The sequence below is a fragment of the Panthera uncia genome, assembly GCF_023721935.1.
Source record: "Panthera uncia isolate 11264 chromosome C1 unlocalized genomic scaffold, Puncia_PCG_1.0 HiC_scaffold_3, whole genome shotgun sequence".
NCBI classification, from domain to species: domain Eukaryota; kingdom Metazoa; phylum Chordata; class Mammalia; order Carnivora; family Felidae; genus Panthera; species Panthera uncia.
The window spans coordinates 55,276,718-55,298,655 of NW_026057584.1; the positions used below are offsets into that span (position 1 = coordinate 55,276,718).

The 21,938-nt window shown below is 42.2% G+C and overlaps 2 protein-coding genes across 9 annotated transcripts in view; one reads left to right on the forward strand and one right to left on the reverse strand.

Moving 5' to 3' along the window:
* Positions 1-16,107, forward strand: part of PDE11A (phosphodiesterase 11A) — a 413,203-nt gene extending 397,096 nt beyond the window's left edge. For all 4 annotated transcript variants that reach the window (XM_049615974.1, XM_049615976.1, XM_049615975.1 and 1 more), the window contains one exon: positions 12,671-16,107. In XM_049615974.1, the coding sequence (XP_049471931.1) occupies positions 12,671-12,826 (156 nt within the window). In that variant the 3' untranslated portion in view covers positions 12,827-16,107. The remainder of the gene's footprint in view (positions 1-12,670) is intronic.
* A 151-nt stretch (positions 16,108-16,258) lies between these two features.
* AGPS (alkylglycerone phosphate synthase) overlaps positions 16,259-21,938 on the reverse strand; it is a 218,573-nt gene continuing 212,893 nt past the window's right edge. For 4 of the 5 annotated variants that reach the window (XR_007454457.1, XR_007454456.1, XR_007454458.1 and 1 more), the window contains 2 exons: positions 20,770-20,983; positions 16,259-16,469 (listed from right to left, as the gene is read on the reverse strand). The gene's annotated coding sequence lies outside the window, so the exon portion shown is untranslated. The remainder of the gene's footprint in view (positions 16,470-20,769; positions 20,984-21,938) is intronic. The other variant, XR_007454460.1, reaches the window with a different exon arrangement.

Below are 21,938 nucleotides of genomic sequence, written 5' to 3' on the forward strand. Positions count from 1 at the left end.
ATCTTGCATTTCTCATGGATGCTGTGGATCCGGTCCTCTGTAGATCTAGGACACTGGGGTGCACAGGCTTTGAGAGCTCCTCCCTGTCTCAAACCTGAGTTTATGTGGTACTGGGCATGAGAACCACCTTTAAAGCCTCACAAGAAATGTTCCATATTCATCTGCATGATGCTCACTAAGCAGTTCATCAGTACTGATAATTAGTGTTTTGAATCTTTTAAGACTCCTAAATATAAGCTAAAAAATAGAAGAGCAAATATTACTAGAGTATTCTAGAATCCATTCTTGAAGGCCCCATAGTATCTTTCTCAGAACACCATTCACACCAAGGGCATGGAATTGCAATTCTGTATTTGTACAACCCTCTCCCACGCAGGCACCCCATCCATTATGTTTGGAGAACTCTAGGACTCAAGGTACATGAGAAGCCTACACAAAATGTGTAGTAAACAAATGCTTGTAGCTCAAGAAACTAAAAATGTTTAAATGATCTTTCTTACACATTGAACTTGGCAAAAAAAAAATTAATAGACTTTATATATTTCTGTAAAATCTCAGGTGGCATGGTTTTACCAGAAAACATTCTGGTGCCTGGAGAGGTGGATTGTTACCATGTGGCTGTGTTTTAGTTACACGTTCCAACCACCTCTTATATGAAGCCCCATTCATCAAAGGCTGTGGCTTCTGGGTCAGCAGCTGTTCCTTCCAAGTCAGATGTTGCCTACACAGTGAACATGATTGATTAGCTACCAATGTGCTCTGAAAACTCAACCAACAGGATAACCTAGGACAGTATCCTAGAGGGGCTCATTATAACAGAAGAGACGGGTTCTCCTTGCTCCCATTTACACAAGCTGTCTTTGAGCCTGCCTGTTATTTACTACTTAAAACCCTTGTTTTATTTTCCCAGGGCAGGGCAGAGTAGATGAGTCACAGATAAAAGATTCACTGTCTACACTTAATGTTTGGGAGGTGGTGTTTCTTCATTCCCCAGTGAAGCTGTCTCCCTCCTGTGGATTGGTCCTGAGACAGTGTCCCGAACACCAGAACAAGAGTCACTCCACTCTCCTGACACTGCAGTTAGGTGAAAGAGACACTTGTCAATACCAGCGTCCCAGTGAGGTCCCTCGTGGGGAGATACCGTGGACTTTGTCCTCGGGCAGGCCACCACTGACATCCCAGCTCTGCTGTATTTTCACCATGTACACTTTGGCTCCTTTAATTTAATTTCCCCAGTCAAAGGTTCCTCATCTGTCAAAACAGGACCCACAACACCAATCTCACAGTGCTGTTGTGACATTTAATCAGCCCACATATGGGGAAGTCCTCGTGTGGAGCCTGGAGCATGGGACACATTCAGTACCCAGGGGTTTGTTCATTTTGGCAAGATGGTCTTACTCTCTGTCCCAGCAGGCAGATGGACAGCACACAAAATAGATTCAGCCCGCAGACATGTTTCATTCAGTTAAACACTGTTTTTAAAACTATAAAATGTTGGGGTGCCTGGGTGGCTCAGTTGGTTAAGCGTCTGACTTCAGCTCAGGTCATGATCTTGTGGTTCGTGGGTTCGAGCCCTGCGTTAGGTTCTGTGCTGACAGCTCAGGGCCTGGAGCCTGCTTCTGGTTCTGTGTCTCCCTCTCTCTCTGCCCCTCCCCCACTTGCACTCTGTCTGTCTCTCTCTCTCAAAAATAAACAAACATAAAAAAATTTTTTAAAAAACTGTAAAACATCCCATTTGCCATTGGCCTCACCCTCCAAACTGTCTCGTGAAGCCCATTTCTCTCATTAACGGTCCTGGCCTGGCCCTGTAGATGTTTAAGACTCTTACCCTATATAATGGAAATAACAATGCTGTTAGTCCAAGGAGACTAAAATTCCTGCCTCATTAATTCAGAATGTTAATGTCATTTGTAAATATCATTTTCCATAAAGGAATCCCTTGAGCATATAAGTAAGATAAGCAAAACAAGTAACCTGAGAGGTCAGGAAGGAAACGACAGAAAAGGGAAGAAAAGAGAGAGAGAAAATTGCATCATGCATTTTTGCATTGTCATTTTTACAAGTACCTGCCTCACACCTTGGAAAGAAAAGGATCTCTTTCTAAGTTATTACTAGTACTGTAAGTAGCTTTCAGGATATTAGACGTCAATGCTACAAACATCAGTGTTATCACTTGGCCAGACTGTGCCCTTAGGATTCTGATTACAGATCTGAATCATTCTTACATTGGATTCTAATGAGCTCACATGCCCTCGTACTAAGCATTACCTCTGTGGGTCTATCATCTTTACTGCTATTCGGGTAACCGCCTCACATTATTTAGGTTTTAAGATCTCAAATATCACTAAAAATTTTTCGGAAAGATCTGACAATATTTTTTGGCATTTGCAAAATTTGGACACAGCCAATCTGTTACTGCTGAATAATAACAGATCTACAGAGTAGGTATCACATATATAGAAAAAGGTTTTCCAAATGGAAAAAACATCTCACCCAACATGACAAACATGGAGTAATATTGAACTTCCATTAAGGAGGGAGTAACAGCTAGTTGCTGTTTGTCCTTTCTGTCAGAGCTTACCTGGTCCACAGAGAAAATGCAGGCTGTCTGGATACCGCCTCCCAATTCCTTTGAGTATTCCTTCCTTGGAAGCTGAAATTCCATAGGCCTGCTGACTTTGCCACCAGAGAGAGTTGGCATCTACTATTAGCATTTTCTGAGTCCCCATAACATGGCAGGCTAAGAATGACCAACCTTTTAAAGAGTCTCTTTGGCAGACTCTGGGCGTTCAAAGAGAATGGAGATGACTGCTAGCTGATCTCTGGCCCTCATTAATTTGGGTAAAGACTACTGCCCAGTGAGTGTCAGCAGCAACTTTGTGTGCTGAGGAAGCTGAGACTTCCTTATGCCAGCTACCAGTTCAAAGTCTGATAGGGGGTTTCAATCTCAGGTTATTTCTGGGGGCAAAAGTCATAAGGCTAGAGCCCTTTGAAGACCATTGCATTCTAGCCTGGGAAGAACCCAGTAGCACACAGTGCCTGGCATAGGTATGTGTATAACATATGTACATGGTTATTATTAACTTTCCGACTTTAGCAAATTACACACTAAAGATTTATTTTAAAGCTGGTATCATTTTTTTTTAATGTTTATTTATTTTTGAGAGAAAGAGAGAGACAGAGCATGAGAGGGTGGGGGGAGCCAGAGAGAGAGGGAGGCACAGAATCTGAAACAGGCTCCAGGCTCTGAGCTGTCAGCACAGAGCCCGACGCGGGGCTCGAACTCACAAACCGTGAGATCATGACCTGAGCCGAAGTCGGTCGATTACCCGGCTGAGCCACCCAGGAGCCCCTAAAGCTGGTATCTTTAATGTGAAGGTTTAAAAACATTTATTCAAAGTAGTCCTGGCTTGCTTCTGTGTTCACCATCATTGTTTGATTATTTGTTTTTCAAAGCAAGTTTTAAAAACTGCTGGAAGCCTCCTTTGGCAGTTAATACATTATCTTAAGCAATTTAATGCAAATTAATTTTTACACAACCTTGAGTTTCAGAGGCCATTGAACTGGGGAGGGAAGGAGTGGGGTTTAGGAGGAATCTGTTTGCTGCCTCCCATCTGGACCCCACAGCCAGCTCCATCTGCTCTCACATGTAGTAACTAACACTTCGGCGACTCCCCTGCCAAACATACCATGCGGAGTTCGGCTTATGATTTTCTACTCAGGAAAACGTTAAAATGCATAGAAAGATGTGAACTGCAGGTTTTCTAGAAAACTCGATGGGCTTATTTTGGCATTTCAAAACTCTGCTTTCGTAGCATAACCCAACCTTTTCCTTGGGTTTTATGAGGTTTTTTTTTCTCTCTCTCTCTCTCTCTTCTGTTTTGTTCCTAGATTTTATTCTCTTCTAATACCATAATTCTCTTTTCAGGTAGGGTCCTTCCAGCACAGTCAAATCAAATGGAAGCCACTGAAAGGCTCAGGGTAGAGAGTGATGAGCTGGGATCTGTGGCTACAATGTGGGCAGTTAATTGGACAGGAGGAAGGGGAGGGCAGGCAGCCAGGTTAGAGCCGTTGAGAAGATGATGGTGATCTAAACCAGGGTTGTAGACATGGCAAGAGACTGACGCACAACGACACTTTGGGCACAGGGTTGACAGGACTCGGTGACCGTTTGGATGTGGGGGGAAGAGGGAGATGTCATGGGTGACCCATAGATTTCCATCTTGAGCAGTTAGGTGGAGGTGACGATGCTCAGCTCTCTGACACAGTAAACCGAACAGCAAAGGAAGGTTTGGAGGAAGGCGATGAGTTCAGTTCTGGACAAAGAGTTCACTGCCTCTGGCCCTTGCAACATGATAGAAGAGTAGGAGGCTGGCAAAGCCAAACATGATTCTTAGCCAACTGCTGCAGTGCAGCCCAGCATGTAAAATTCAGGAATGTGTCAGGTTAAATCATGAATAATCTTAACCTTTGGGGGCCCAGAAAGGTAGCAGCTGAACAATTGAAGAGTGTGGATTTGCTCCCACAATTGGCCACTTCTTTCCGAAGTCACATACCTTAAGGAGAAGCCTCCTTTGTTCCTCCTGAGACGCTCTTTGCACGTGTGACCATCCAGGCACATGAATTCAAGGGAATCTCAGGGCCTGCCACCACTTGCGTGCTCTCTTGCCCTTCCTGTTGAGAAGGTCTGAGCAGAGATGACACCAACTGGTCATATCACCAAATGGTTTTCCATTTCAAAACACCAACCCCAAATGGGCTTTTGGACATTTTCACTCAGAAAGTAAATAATCATGGTAGTAAAGTGATCATATCTTCATGACAGGGATATCACCTCAGATAGTCAAGATGGGCTCCAAGTCTAATTTTATATTTTATGAAAAATTGATATTAAAGAAATCCTTTAAATTCATTGTTTTCTACCATGTATTGTACTCCTTAGTTTCTGAATATTTCTCTTGGGTAAGGTGGAGATGGGGGAAGGCAGAAAATACTAACTCTTAGTGCCAGCACTCTGAATATATACAATTCGACCACAGGACATGAAAACATCTCTCTTTGGCCTTTCAAAAAAATAAATGAAGAGTCAGCTCAGGTAACTCCCTCAAAGTTTTGAAAAGGTACTAATGACATAGTTGGACATTTTCAAATTCAAAGACAAATGTGGTTTTAATTTGCTGGTGTTCCTTTATGCTCCCCGCCCCCTTCCAGCAACAGAGTATAGGAGTAGTGATCTGTTCTAAGAATGTGGCTTTCTCTTTGTTTATTCCCTTGTCCCCCATGTGCCCCATCTATCCAGCAGTTGGGTTCTAAGAAGGGATTGTGGTCAAGAATAAGCACACACTGGGACAGATGATAGCAGACGTGGATCATGATGGCTGAGGGAAAACAGGGCCAGAATCTGACTCCCAGCAGCTTGGCAAGCTGATAAAAACATGGTCCCAGGAATAATGGTAATAAGAGAAAATACTATATTCGTTTCTCAAGAGGGTCATTCTGGGTTTGTTTTTACAGCAGGATTCTGTAGCAGATCAGAATGTCCTGACCCTGCTCTCAGCCACTGGCCGCTCTCCTAGACTCACCCCTTCTTCCTGCCACTGCTCTGTGGGCAGAGAGGGAAGACTCTTGTTCCCTGGAGTCACTGTGGTGGGAACTAGAGTTACAAAGATAAAAGGCCTTATTTCCACTCTCCATGGGAGGTCATGGGAGAGTACTCAAAACAGCTATTTAAAACCAGTGATAAGGGACTTCCACCGCTGGCCATGATAGAGTGACAGGGGGGAAACCATGGAGCAGATTAAGTTCTACAGACAGTGGAAACAGGCAGCATGCAGCACAATATGGAGATTCCTGAGAGAGGGGAACGAATGGAGTGAGCCCTACGATAATCTTAGCTTACTCCTTACTACTGGAGACAGCTTCCAGGCGACAGCACAGGGAGAGAATCCCAGCCAGGGCCCAGTGGGCTCACGGAGTTGAGGAGGCAGAGCCAGGGGCCCGTGGAGCCCCAGGGGCTGGAGTTCCCAGGGAAGAGGACAAGAGAAGAGATAGTCACACGAGAGAGAGTTCCAGAGATCTGCAGAGCACCCCTATGAGTCTTCAGCGCTGTTCACTACATGCATGCGGGGAAACTGCTGAGGCTGAGGAAAGAACAGCAAAAGGGAGCAAGTGGAATAATCCTCAGAGCTCCCACAGGCTGGGAAATCGTCCATGCTCCCCCAGGCAGAATATTAAAGAAAAACGTTGAAATATATGAGGTACTGGGTCCGGTTCTCAGAAGGTTATTGTCTCAGTAGTGGACCCAAATTAATCCGACTAAAGGCTGCTCTGGACCTACCTAGCAAAGCTTAAAAGCAAACCTCAGAGGACCAAATAATTTCCAAGTAACCTAACTGCATTCCAGAACAAAACTGAAAAATGTTTAAAGAAATGCAAACATAAATAAATAGATAAGCAAATAAAAATCCATCACCCAACAACATAAAATTCACCATGCCTAATATCCGATCAAGATTACCAGGCATGCAAAGAAGCAAGAAAACTTGGCCTGTAATAATGAGAAAAACCAATCCATACAGACTCAGAAATGATACAGATCATAGAATTGATAGAGAAGGACATTAAGATACTTATTATGTTTTATATGTTCAAAGGGTAGAGGAAAGACCAAGCATGATAATCACAGTCATGGAAGGTATAAAAAATGCCCAACTCAAACTTCTAGAAATGAAAACTACAGTTTTTCAGAGGAAGACTACAAGAAATGGGATTCACAGCAGATTAAGTTCTGCAGAAGAAACACTCAGTGTCATAACAATAGAAAATTAGAATTTGGTCCCTCTCCTCTCTATACTCCAGGTACTAATTTCTACACAGTACCCTTGTGCTCACTCAAGCATCATAATAATGTTCCACAAAGTTTTGATTTCACTCTGTCTCTGAAAGAAACATCTGAAATGATAGGAAAATCAACTTAATTATACACATACACACATGTACATTATACATATGTATAAAGTATCATATGTATACATATATACATATGCATATGTATGTATTTTTTATATGTGCTTACATATATATAAAATGTTTCGCTTTTAATGTTTATTTATTTTGAGAGAGAGAGAGAGTGCCTGTGTACACATTGGGAAGGGGCAGAGAGAGAAAGAGAGAGAGAGAATCCCAAGCAGGCTCCACACTGTTGGCACAGAGCCCAACATGGGGCTCAAACTCAGAGAGTGCAAGATCTTGACCTGAGCCGAAATCAAGAGTTGGATGTAACTGACCCACTCAGGCAACCGCATAAAACGTTTCTTTTCCTTTTTTTTTTCTTTTTTTTTTTTTTTTTGTTCAAGTTAGTTAACATACAGTGTAGTCTTAGCTTCAGGAGTAGAACCCAGTGATTCATCGCTTATATATGACACCCAGTGCTCATGCCGAAAAGTGTCCTCCTTAATGCCCATCACCCATTTAACCCATCCCACCACCCACCTCTCCTCCAGCAACTCTCAGTTTGTTCTCTGTATTTAAGAATCTCTTATGTTTTGCCTCCCTCTCTGTTTGTAACTTATTCTTCCTTCCCTTCCCCTATGTTCATCTGTTGAGTTTCTCAAATTTGACATGAGTATTGTCTTTCTCTGCCTGACTTATTTCCCATAGCATAATACTCTCCAGTACCATCCACATTATTACAAATGGCAAGATTTCATTCTTTTTCATCACAGAGTAGTATTCCTGTGTGTGTGTGTGTGTGTGTGTACTACATCTTCTTAATCCATTCATCAGTTGATGGATATTTGGACTCTTTCCACAATTTGGCTATTGTTGATAGTGCTGCTACAAACATTGGGGTGCATATGCCCCTTCAAGTCAGCATTCAAATTAGCATTGTTATATCCTTTGGATAAATTCCTAGTAATGTAATTGCTGGGTCATAGGATAGTTCTATTTTTAATTTTTTGAGGAACCTCCATACAGTTTTCCAGAGTGGCTGCACCAGCTTGCATTCCCACCAACACTGCAAAAAGGTTCCCCTTTCTCCACATCCTCGCCAACATCTGTTGTGGCCTGAGTTGTTAATGTTAGCCATTCTGACAGGTGTGAGGTGGTATCTCATTGTGGTTTTGATTTGTATTTCCCTGATGATGAGTGATGTTGAGCATCTTTTCATGTGTCTGTTTGCCATCTGGATATTTTCTTTAAAAAATGTCATGTCTTCTGCCCATTTCTTCACTGGATTATTTGTTTTTTTGGGTGTTGAGTTTGATAAGTTCTTTATAGATTTTGGATACTAACCCTTTATCTGATATGCCGTTTGCAAATATCTTCTTCCATTCTGTCGGTTGCCTTTTAGTTTTGTTGATTGTTTCCTTTGCTGTGCAGAAGCTTTTTATCTTGATGAGGTCCCAATAGTTCAGTTTTGCTTTTGTTTCCCTTGCCTCCGGAGACATGTCAAGTAAGAAGTTGCTGCAGCTGAGGTCAAAAGTTGCTGCCTGTTTTCTCCTGTAGGATTCTGATGGTTTCCTGTCTCACATTTACATCTTTCCTCCATCTTTAATTTCTTTTTGTGTATGGTGTAAGAAAGTGGTCCAGTTTCATTCTTCTGCATGTTGCTGTCCAGTTCTCCCAGCACCATTTGCTAAAGTGACTGTCTTTTTTTCCATTGGATACTCTTTCCTGCTTTGTCGAAGATAAGTTGGCCATATATTTATGGGTCCATTTCTGGGCTCTCTATTCTATTCCATTGATCTATGTGCCTGTTTTTGTGCCAATACCATACTGTCTTGATGATTACAGCTTTGTAGTACAGGCTAAAGTCTGGGATTGTGATGCCTCCAGCTTTGGTTTTCTTTTTCTTTTTTAATGTTTATTTTTGAGAGAGAGAGACAGAGCGTGAGTGGGGGAGGGGCTGAGAGAGAGGGAGACACAGAATCTGAAGCAGTCTCCAGGCTCTGAGCTGTCAGCACAGAACCCAACATGGGGCTCAAACTCATGGAGTGTGCGAGATCATGACCTAAGCCGAAGTCGGACGCTTAACCAACTGAGCTACCCAGATGCCCCATTGGTTTTCTTTTTCAACATTACTTTGGTTACCCGGGGGCTTTTGTGGTTTCATACAAATTTTAGGATTGTTTATTCTAGCTCTGAGAAGAATGCTGGTGTTACTTTGATAGTGTTTGCATTGAATGTGTAGATTGCTTTGGGTAGTATCAACATTTTAACAATATTTGTTCTTCCAATCCATGAGCATGGAATGTTTTCCCATTTCTTTGTGGCTTCTTCAATTTCTTTCATAAGCTCTCTATAGTTTTCAGCATACAGATCTTTTATGTCTTTGGTTAAGTTTATTCCTAGGTATTTTATGGGTTTGGGTGCAATTATAAATAGGATCGATCCCTTGCTTTCTTTTTCTGCTGACTCATTATCAGTGTATAGAAATACACCCAATGCCTGTATATTGATTTTATATCCTGTGACTTTGCTGAATTCGTTTATCAGCTCGAGCAGTTTTTTGGTGGAGTCTGTTGGGTTTTCCATGTAGAGTATCATGTCATCTGCGAGGAGTGAAAGTTTGACTACTTCTTTGCCAATTTGGATGCCTTTCATTTCATTTGCTTGTCTGATTGCTGAGGCTAAGACTTCCAACACTATGTAGACAACTGTGGTGAGAGTGGACATCCCTGTCGTGTTTCTGACCTTATGGGAAAATTCTCCATTTTTCCCCATTGAGGATGATACTAGCTGTGGGCCTTTCATATATGGCTTCCACATAAAATGGTTCTTGAAGGATACACTAAGTTTGGTTGTCTCTAGGGAAAGAAACTAAATGTCTGGGGGCAGGGGATGAAGGGATATTTTACACTGTACCTTTTGTACCCTTTGTATCCATTGGACTATGTGAACATGTCACTTGCTCAAAACATAAATAAAATGTGGAATAAACCCTACATGCTGGGCACCCTACATGAGTGTGAATGGAATCATGAAGAAAGTGGGGTCCCTCAGCCACTTAGGTGACTAGATGCCCAGGGCTGTCCCAGAGCAGGCAAGTAAGTACCCAAGGTGTCTGTGGTGGACCAGGCAGAGTGGATGTGAGTTTGGGAGCCCCCGTGATAGCCATATAGTTGCCCCAAGGATAATAAGCAGCACATCCCAAGTTGGGTTTTTAGGTCAGTCTCAACGCTGACCTACACTTGGAGCAGCACGAGTCATCAGTCCTACGCTGCTCAAGTACATTCTGGCTTCAAGGACCATTAGGTAGAAGTTACAGGGATATAGATTTCACTTCAATATAAGAACATTCCAAAATCAGAACAACCTGGGAGGTAGTTAGTTCACTGCCTGTGGGCATGTTTAAACACTGCAATGGTCACACTGCAGGGATGCCACAGGAGAGATTCAGCATCCGCGGCTGATGGCACCATGTACATCTACATAACTAACGTACATAACCTTTCTAGTCGCTCTGCATGTATATGGAGACTGAGCAGACAGGTGATAAGTGTCCCCTTTCTCTTTCACTAAGTGATGAGGAAGTCAAAGGAGACAGATGTTAGCATTTGCACAGAACTCATCAGGTGTCACTTGCTGATGAGAAGTTCGTAGGAATATCTCTATCTTTCTAAATAGTGGGAGCAATTATCTTACTGATGGCACAGGATGGGATTTTTGCTACTTTTGCCTAGACCCAGCACCTGCCAGAGGAAAACGATATTCTAGTATAGCAATTCTGTGTTTAATTAAAGAGAATATGAAATAAAGGGAAGGAAGAATTCTGAGAAATATGTACCTCCCCAAAAGTTTGGAGTTTTTTGTTTTGTTTTGTTTTTATTCACCACAAAGGAAGCAAGAGGGAGAACAAAGAGCTAGATAAAGGAAAGAAATGTCTGTTTGGGGCTAAGCCAAATAAACTTAAATGGTTTAAGGAATAAATTGGTGGAGTAATTCGAATCATGGGCAGGTGCTATGAATGTAATTTAGTAAATGCTCGGGAACCCGCCAAGGAAGAGAAAAATGTGTTGCTTTTGAGATCATTTCCCAGCAGCTTCATAAAAGAAAACTGATTACAGGAATTTAATAAGTAAAACAGAGCCAGAAATACAGTAATCAAATGAGTTTTTAATTACATTTCAGGCAGAAAAAAATTCCAATTTGTGCTCCTGGGATTAAAAAAAAAATAAGTTCTAGAGAAAAGCTTTTGTAGCAGGAAAATAATATAAACACTAATTTCCATAGGAATTATAGTAGTCAGTTTAATTAAAAGGCTCGATCAGAGTGACGAGGAGCCAGTGCCAAACTATACTAAATAAAACCATGGCATTCGTTGCTACCCTACACTATCATCCAAATAAAAACACTGTGCAATGAATAGAAAACAGTCACCTGCATTTTTCTCAATAAAGAGGATTTTGATCACTACCTGAATTTTATTTTCATATATGAAATATTTTCACATTTCACTAATACATCTGATTTGAAATTAAATGTTGGTTGGTGAGATAAATGTCACTCTTGAGGAATATGCTCTAAGAGACATCAGTGTGAAGGGTCACCACTTCGGCCAGGTTGGAGGGCTCACAGCTCAGTGGCGTCCCCTGGTCACCTCTAGTGCTGCCCTCAACATGAAGGGCTGTTCTTTGTTGGGAGGCTTTGCTATCAACCACCCCCTAACCACAGGCCCTGCTTGGAGAAGGTTGTTCAGGAGGTGTGCTGACATTGCAGTGGATTTGTTCCCCTTGGGATGAATGCGCCACACCTGCAAGTGTCTACAAGGACCAAGGGTATGATCTGTGGCCACAGAACACAGACCCAAGGCACAAAGTGGGAGCATTCCCTTTCCATGGGCTAGTACCGGCACAACTCCATGACCCTTGCTTTATTCATTGCTCTGTTCCACGACAGCGGTTGGAAAATTATACTATTAGGGAGTAGGGGACTCTTTTTCAAAGACAACAAAATTAAGTAAAAAAGAAAACATTTAGGAGAGTCTCCTGCAAATAAGCCCCTGGATCCTTGGCCTCTGGCCTCTGCCTGTGTGTCCCCTTCCATCCCCTCACTGCAGCCCAGCCCCTCTCTTCCCCACTCCTTTTTCTCTTGTCTCGCGTCCATCTTCATACATGTTCACATGCCAGTCTGTTCATTTAGCACAGCTCCCAGATCCTTAGCTTGAAAAATGAGCACCTTCTCTTCTCTTGGGATGTTATCTGGCCTTTCTTATTCAGATGAGTCCACCCAGAACCCTCCCCTCCTCCGTGGTGGAGCCAATGGTAGGTGTATCTTAGTAAAGCTTTAAGTTCATGGTCTGTTGAGATCTGGAGTGTCCAGAGCAGGCAACAATATACATAAGTAGGCATGTGTGAGCCGAGTATTTTGTGTCCTGTCTTGTCTGGATATAGATTTAGAACAGGATCATAATCTAATGGGCTAGCACCCTGGGAGTAGTACACAGCCACCCTGTCTTATTTTTTTCATTTTCTGCACAGGCTCTATTAATGCAGCACGATGGTGTTACATGCATGTTTACTTCTTGCCAATAGCTCGGGTTTACCAAAATAATCATCACATTTCATTTCTTGCAGCCAGTGTCCGTTCTCCTCACAAGGGAAAGCTAGAAAACCATGTCAGTGACTCAGGTTCCTCTCTCCTCCACCTTTTTTTTGTTTTATTTCAGGCGTTGGTGAAGGTCAACGTGAAACTGAAGCCCATGCTGGACTCGGTGGCAGCGAACAGAAGTAAGTGGGAAGAGCTGCACCAGAAAAGGCTGCTGGTGCCGGCCGCCTCGCCCTCGTCTGCCAGCCTCGTGGCCGCTGGGGAAGACAGAAACTAACCCTCCAGCTTAGCTGCCGCTGCAAAATGACTGCATCCTGAAGGGCCAGCTTCGGGCCAGCCCACGTCATCCTTTTGTTCCTTTAAGCTCTGGCAGAGTCTCTTGGTTTGCACCGGGAAGCACGCCTGGGCTTCCACCTTTAAGTGTGGTCCGCGGAGGAGAGTGCGACGGGAAGGACAGAGGAGGTGGGGAGGGAGCCCGGCCCGGGGCGCTCAGCTTCCCCTGACGAGCACACGAGCACACGTGGGACAGGTGCTGGGCAGAGGACCCCGCACCAGAGGACAGCCGGCCCTGCTCATGCCGAGCCCAGTGGCCGACGGAGCCCAGAGCAGGGAACGCGCCATTAGTGCTGCTTCACTTTGTATCCAGCTCTTATATTTGTTACAAGCCAAGCAATGCCTGCCTTTGCATCCTCTCCTGAGTGCCCTTTTGTGCCACACTGTTCCAAGAAGCCAAGTTTGTATCCTGTAGAGGTATTTTATTTTTGTCCTAAAGCTTCTTAATGATGGATTAGAGCCTTTAGAATTGCCTACCTAAAAAATAAACCATAGCATCCTTACAAATACTGGTCAGTCCTGGTTTTCCCCTAAAAAAGGCCCATAGTAGGAAGATAACAAATGCGTTTGTGTGACTGGTATTTATACAAGATTCATAACACTGCATTGGGATTGCGGACCCCTTTTCCACTTTTTTAAAATTCACCCTTTGTTGTAGACCAAGTCTTCTCCCAGAAGGAATGGATTAATAGGCTTTAATTAAAGGAGGGATGAAAGGAAGTCCACAGCTGGATTCACCACAAGTGACCCATGAACACTTAGGAACTATTTCCAACCGCGAAGACATTTTACAGGCCACAGCAGAGCCGCGGAGAATAATCACAGACTGCCTTGAGTTCTCTTAGGGATGAGTTTTTATACACCATTGAAAGTTCCTACTGATACCAACCTAAAGCCAAATGTGGTGGTTGCCAATTTTTTTTTTTTTCCCTTAAGTATAAGAAAGAAATAACAGTCTGGCCAGGGGACAAATATGCTCTAGGAGGCTAGGTTTATAATAATAAACTATATTAAATCGATGCAATGACTAGAAAACTGCTTTGCTCCCCATTTGACCTGAGAGATTGAGGACATGGTTTGACTTGTCCAAAGAATGCTGGACTAGAAGCTAGACCTACGACTCTGGCTTTGGCACCAGTTATTGGGTGACTTTGGACAAAACACCTAACTTGTCCCAGCCTGTTTCCTCATTTGCTGAATGAGATTACATTAGGAAGTGATTTGCAAACATGTTTAACCTTAGAACTCTTTGTTCAAATAAATCTTACAAGGAATCTCCAAGATATAAAACATCTAAGAGCTGAAATTCTCTGAAGCCAGGTTGGGAGACCCAGAACCTGCAAATTCTCCTCTTTGGTTACAGACATGGTGGTCCGTAAAGGAGCTCCGAGGAGTTGGACATCCCTGGACTAGATGAACGGTGAAGTCCATTCCAGTTCTGAAAAATCTAAAGTTCACAAATCATTTTTGTTCTTATGGTTACTAGTTAGTATCAGTTATTAACTTGCCTACTCAAATATTAAGGAAATAGGGGACAAGTTACACAAGGAGTATTGTTTCCCTGGCACATAGTAGACATTCCAAAAATGTTCTAAGAATGGGTAAATGAAAGGGGTGCCTGGGTGGCTCAGTCGGTTGAGCATCCGACTTCGGCTCAGGACAATCTTACGGTTTGTGGGTTCGAGCCTCGCATTGGGCTCTGTGCTGACAGCTCAGAGCCTGGAGCCCGCTTCGGATTCTGTGTCTCCCCTCTCTCTGTGCCCCTCTCTCTGTCTCTCAAAAATGAATAAAGGTTTTTAAAAAATGAAAAAAAAAATGAAAAAAAAAAAAGAATGGGCAAAGGAAGGTTCCAAAACCAAAGAGAGGGAAGAACAGGTATCTATCTGTAGGGAAGACATAAGATTTCATGCGGCAAGAAACAAAGTCAAAGAAAATTATTAACCAGGCAAAGGTGGGGGGGGGGGGGGGGGAGAGGAAGATGAGGATGAGAAGCAAAAGACACCCAAAAAAGAAAAGACAGAGACTGAGGCAGATGGTAAGAGAACTGCCAAAGGCCAGGTAAACATTAGTCCAAACAAAGAAAAATGGTGCTTCTAACCCCAAAAAGGAGGATACAGAATCCTGTCATCAATTGCTTAGAAAAGAGAGTTATTTGAGCAGGGAGGGGTTTGACAAAAGAGAGGAGGAAGTGGGAACCTAAAAATTCATGTTCCTGGCCACCATTTACAGCTGTCTCTGCAGTGAAGACTGGAGAATCTAGAGGAAAAAAACGAGTGTAGGAAAAAGTGCCTTCACAGAGCAGGTAAGAGGAGGCTGCTCAGATTTATGGATTTTATTAAGCCAGTTTTCTGAATCGCTCTGCTCTAAAGGAAAATAGCTTCTGCCCGGCTGTCTCCCCTCCTTCAGGTGAGGAACAAAGAGGGAGTGGAGTTGGGGACAGACCTGGGTCCTGTGTCTCCAGCTCAGAAGCACTGCAGGTGTTTCCAGCTATTATGGCACACCATGTTTATATCACAAACGGGAATTGAAAATCAGCCCATGTGAGGCAGAGATGAACCCACATCTGTTATCCTCCCCAACAATAAATAAATAAATAGCCCAGACAGACGGATGCCAGTCTATCTAGAGCAAAATTTTAAAGCATGTGCTTTATGATAAAACTAGACCCAGGGTCCGATGGAGACTGCAGGCAGCTATGAGCACCCGAGCCGCCCTGAACGTTGATGCTACACATTGCTAAGGGGAACATAATTTATAGCACAAACCCTACGGCTTCCACTAAGGTTGAGCTTTCCTCTCATTCTCTTGCCTTTTTATTGGCTTCACTGCACGGTTGCCAATAGCAACATCCACTGGTAGCAAGGGGAGTTCAACACCATTGCAATCTGCCATACACTGGAGCCCTGACAATGTCAACCATCAATCAAGTAGCTGTTTGTAATTGCCTCCATCTATTTTTCCTGTCTTAAGGTATCTTTCCTATTGTGGGTCAAAATTCAGAAACTGCTGACTAATGCCATGGGTCCATTCCTCGGAGACCATGAAGCAGTGGAAAAGGACAGCAGCATCCTCCCTGTGCAACCCCAGGGGTGAGAGGCTGAACACTTGGGCGTCTGAGATATTTTCAAGCCCTTTTCTAAATAAGGCATGATTTTCCAAGACTGAGAGGTATGTGTGATTATCTATATATTTTGCTTTCCTACAATAAAGAGACATTTTCTCAGTCCTTATCATTAATGGCTGTTTCCTACTGGAGGAAGGCATTTGAAATGTGAGCCTTCTTATAAAACCTTCAGCTGACCAGACTACGTTTGCTTCCTTGGGGCTCCTGGCATTAATGGCTGAAAGGACTTCATCCTACCTTCTCCACATGATATGTTTTTTCAGACATGTTATTTATTTTCTTTGTAGTCGATATGTAGACAACACATGCACAACCCACAATGTAGCTTATGATACTGGCCAGGAGAGATCACGTGCAAACTACAAAGGTCACCACAGGATGCACAGTAGACGGGCCCTGGCCCCCGACTTGGCCACCAGTTTGACCTGTTCTCTTGGGACCCTCCAGGTCTTGGGTTTTGCACCTGTAAAACAAAAGCACTGGCTTTATTCGGTTCACTTCTACAACAGAGGACCAACCTGTATTTAGTTTTTAAAATATTTTCCACATAATTGTCTTACTTACTCTTCTCAAACACAATAGGAACAAACCTAAAGAGGTCATCTTCTCTCCAAAGACAAAATAAAAAGTTACATATATGGGGTAGATATAAAACACCCCTACCACATATATGTCTGAGCCTGCCTCTAGTGATCATGAAAGATAAGGTTGTCAGTACAGCTTTTTTAAAATGTACCCTTTTACTTCATAAGGGACAACTTTAGATTATCTCATAGCTAGATATCCTATAAATGGCAGTTGGTTTAATTTAGAAGTCAATTTATAAAGTGAATCAAGTGAAATTAAAATTGCATGTGTTTTTTATTTCTAAAATCTGAGATGTCTATACATTTCCAGGTATTTTATATTTGCATACACGTTGGGTTGGGTTAGAAATAATCTTTAAATTTTTGTTAGTGTAATAGCAATATCATCTAATATTAATGCTACAGGAATTCAGTTGCTTTTTTCATGTATCAAAATTTATCATACTTTATCCACTTACCTTAGGTCATTAAACAGAGTCTGCTCAATTTACTTTGCAGTACAATTATTTTAAAATCCATTTCTCCTGCTGACTCTTAATGAATTGCAGAAAGGTAAAATACATCTCACCCCCAGTAATAGTGGGAAAAACTCCCTTCAAGCAAGACAGAAATCTAAACATGTTAGGGAAGATTTAAATCTAAAGAAAAATGTCTGGCCTAGAAAAAATAAAAACTCCAAGAGAATTCATTAAACAACAGAACAAAACCTAACTTAGGACCCTAAAAACTCCGGCAATGCCAGTGCCGTGAAGTCTCACTGTCTGCTTCAGAATAACAGTCTCTGAAACAGCTGTTCTGCCACTTGCTGTAAAGAACTCCCAAAACTCAAATGTAGCAGGAAATTTAAAAGTTGGGTCTGGCTACAAGAAAGCCAGAATTTCATAAGTTTCATAAGTGAGCAGTAATAGAATAAAACACAGGGAGGACAGAAACAAGATGAAGTGTGTCCAGGGAATGTCACGATGAGCACAGGTTCAGCGATGCCCGGTGTCCTGCTTACATTGTTTGCGTTACTACCTTTTCCTCAGCTATCAATTTTGGGTTACATCTTCCCTAATTTAATTATGAATGTTCTTGCATATTTGGCACATCTCTCAACAGGGCTAAAGATTAATTGCTTCTGTGCAGCGTATCTATACCAATGTTGTTCAATGTATACACTGGTACAGAAATATGTTTATTAGGTAAATGAAGTATTTTCTGTGATAAAAATGTGCTATTTGAGGCCATGATTTATCTTTGTGTTCACTTTCTATATGTATATATGTGTGTATTAGAACCTCAATTTGTTTCTTTAGATTTATATTAAATCATGTTTACGTGAATTAAAGGAAGGAAGGAAGGAAGGAAGGGAGGGAGGGAGGAAGGGAGGAAGGAAAAAAGGGAGAGAGGAAAGAAGGGAGGGAACGAGGAAGGAAGGGCATAGTACGGAAATAAGAGATGAGGTTTTGTTAAGTCTCATTCCCATGAGAGAAAATTGCTTTTGCCATTTTATTTTGATATACAATAATCTAAAAAGGATCTCCTCTGGATTTGCTTCCTAATTACTATTGTTTTACACAAAAGGAGGGAAATATGTCTTCAGCTGAATTGTTTGAAGTCACTGGCTTTGTACAGATTTGTCAGGCTGATGTTTCATTTTAAGAATACTACATTACAGATTGCAAGCAATTTCACAGACAACTAATTCATGAGTTTGAAACAGTCTGCTTTAAGAGACCTAACTATCTTGGTTTTTAATAAAATGCTTAAAGTTTAACTAAACCTCTGGAATAATCTTTATTTCTCTTGTGGTGGGTGATTTAAAGTCTGAAAGAGGAAAGCATGCATCTGATTACCTACAATTTAAATTTTGGCTGTGAATTTAGCCCATTAACCTTGATCTGTGATGTCTGCCCCTATGAGAGGGATACTGAGACATCCCTGTCCATGGTGCATTTTAAAGATGACAAAAGGTTCTTCGAGTTATTAGATTTTCTGGGGGAGAAGAATCTGTAGCCAAACGTGGGTTTCTGCGTCCCTTACAGACCACTCGAATTTGCATGGGCAATTACACAGGGGGATCGCATCAATGCAGGGCTGCCGGCCACACTGACGCCATACAATTACACAACGGCTTCGGTGCTTAAACTTTAAAATTCTTACACCATTGTGCCTGTTCTATTAGAACAAACTGCAGCAAATGATCCAAAGCCAATTCAAAGGACTGGAGAGGAGGTGCCCAGGGGGAGAGAGGAAAGAGGTGCAGTGTGGCCCCTACTGGCCAGCTTAAGCAATCGCCAGCCCCGGTGGGCGGGCTGCTGCAACCACAGGCTTCCTTTTGTGCTTTGCAGTAGATGGTTTTCCAGTGGGGCCAAAAATAAGAGTCACCTAATTCACAGAAGGGCTGTGAGGATTAATGAGGGAAGTTAGGCAAAGCAGGACCAGGTCCTGGTACAGAAAGTACTGTATAAACACAAGGTTTAGAGTAGCTCTTTGTTTGGATGGCTGATCGCTTTCTTCAAATACCAGTATCCACAGTTGTGCCTTCCCTACTAACTCCATTTATAAACTATAATGCTATTGTGTTCTCCCTGACAAGTTTAGGTAACAGTGCTAACACTGTAAGCACCTAAATATAAGCTACTTGATAAAAAATAAGGTATATCCAAGAAAGAAATCTAATGAAAATAATAGAGCTGAAACCACCAGCAAAAAGAGAGTTCATAATGAGGTTAAATGTCTGAGCATACATGTCCCCAAGTATTGATTTGGTATACAACCATTCCAAAAGTATTAAAAGATGGAAGGGATGCTTCTAAAAGTCAATTACATTACTAATTTGGTACTAATTTATTATTTTTCCCTGTTTACTGTTGAGAGGAAGCAAGGTAACTGAGCCCCTGAAACTGGCCATCCTGAAGAAAATGGCCTGAAATGAGAAGGGAAAAAAAATAACAACTGAAAAGTGTTTTTTTCAGAAGGTCTTCCTTTATCAAGAAAGATGTCTGACCACAGCTGTGGTAGTTGGGATGTTCAGAAATGACCGGTTTACCAACAGGACATGATCACATGTAAAGGATAAATAAGAAATCATACCTTCCAACTGTTTTACAAGAGAATGCCAGACAGATAATATGTACAAATAGAATAGGATTTGATCATCTCATGCTTTGGCAGGCAGAAACACAAGCATATGAAGAACCAAACATCATGCTTTTAGCTCCTACACATTTTGCCTGAATGGAATTCTTCTACATGGTGAACATGCCTTCCTTTTTGCAGCAAAATCCACCGAGTCCAACTCCATTTTCTCAAAGCCTAGTTTCTTTCTATAAGGCACGAAATCATTTTATTGCAACCACCAAATGCTTTCTTATTGCTAGCAATGGTACAATACATTTACTTTTTGATACATGCTCCAGTTTTCAAGATTCTGTTGGAAACAAAATGGTCTTTTATGACATTTTATAATATTCCACCCCATTTATTGCTTTCCAGAATTTCTCTCATTAATTAAAGGGCCTTCTTTCACTGCGGCCCCTCCCCCCTCCAAAAACCTAATCTATTCCCCAACTGCCCATCATAACTAAATAAAAGTCAGTCTATCACAGCAGCAGTGATGGTCATGCCAATTTCACAGTGTGATTTGTGCACTCATTTCATTTTGAAAATGACCCTGCCCTCCATCTGTCTAAGCCGAATGTCCTGCTTTTTTCAAGCCAGGCCTCGGGAACAGCAGCACATGAAATAAGGGGGAAAGACACAGAGCGGCCTCCCTCCTGCCCTCGTCAGCTGCCACACTCACAGACAGGTACTAACACAAACAGGGGACCCCAACTGATGCCTGAAGGGATCCAAGAAATTTGGAGGAGGGCAGATAGTCCTTCTATTTTTCATACATTTTTCCAAGAAACCATTTGCAGGTGAACGCTTTCATGATACAAATACAACTCTGAAAGAAAGACTGACAGACGAAAGATAAAAAGGTAACTTCCCATTTCTAAGTTCTGTGGTCTTACCTTGATTTAACAGTAACTTACCCAAAGTAACGGTTCATACATAAGGATCTTTAAATACTGAGCCTGAGTTTCCAAGGGACAAATATGTAGTCAGGCAGCCATAAGGGTGAAAATCCTCCCACACCCAACCCTCAATTACTGAGCAGCACTAACCAACCTCTGTCAACCCACATACCTGCTGAGTTGAAGGCCCTAAAAGGGTGCACCAAGACATTGGGTTGAAGAAGTGTTAGAGGAGAATTAGAGTGATCCTCATTGGCTATGTTCTCAGGGTATCTTAGGTGGACCAGAGGCCCACTCAACACTCTGAAACGTGCGCAGTTTGTTCCTTTCTTGGTATCCATGTAGTGGCAAGTTCCTTTTCTGGTCCCACTCGGAAGTTCACAGCGCTGCCAATTTTTCAGCAAGAGAGAAGACTGAATGAGTACATAAAGTCAGTTGTTTTCTGCTATGAACAATCACACCTACAGAAGTCTCCGCCTAGATCTATCAGACGACTAGATGCTATACCACCCCCACTAATTACTTCCTAACATCTGCTCACAGCTGCAATTCAGATCTGGAAGTTCAAATTTCTACTGACCACACCAAGTTGTTTGGTTGGTTGGTTGGTTGAATGGAGAAAGGAAACTAATCTTCCATTATACAACTTGGCCCCAAACACTAGGCTCTTAGAAACTCATCTATAAGGGATATATGGAATGAGTTATTTATCAGTCGCTATTTCCTACTGAAAATAGATGTTGGATATCCTGGCACAGCTGCTAACTACCTAGCTCTGTGGTCTTAGGCAAATAACATAAAACTTTCCAGTACGCAAAACTTACCTTACATGTAACACGTAGAATATAGGGGTGGTTATTAAGATTAGAAAAAATGTACATAAATGGTCTAATATGGCATACAATATGGCTGGTGTTGGGTCTAAAATTTATATATAGAAAAGATGCATGGCCAGCAAAAGTATAAAGGAGGATGATTAAGGACTTGCATGGAAGTCTTTAAGTATATAGCAGATATGCTTTTGACAGTTTATCTTAAAGGCTAGGCAGGCCAATGCAAATGGTAGAAGAGGAGTGGAAGGGCATCTGAGTGGCTCAGTCAGTTAAGTGTCCGACTTGAGCTCAGAGTGTGTTTGAGCCCCACATCTGCTCTGTGCTGACATCTCAGAGCCTGGAGGCTGCTTTGGATTCTGTGTCTCCCTCTCTATCTGCTCCTCCCCCACTCATGCTCTCTCGCTCTAAAAAAAAAATACATAAACATTAAAAAAAGAAGAAGACCAATGGAGATCTAGGCAGATCAAGAAAGAATGGTCTCTTCTTTGTACTGAAAGTTAGAGGACCA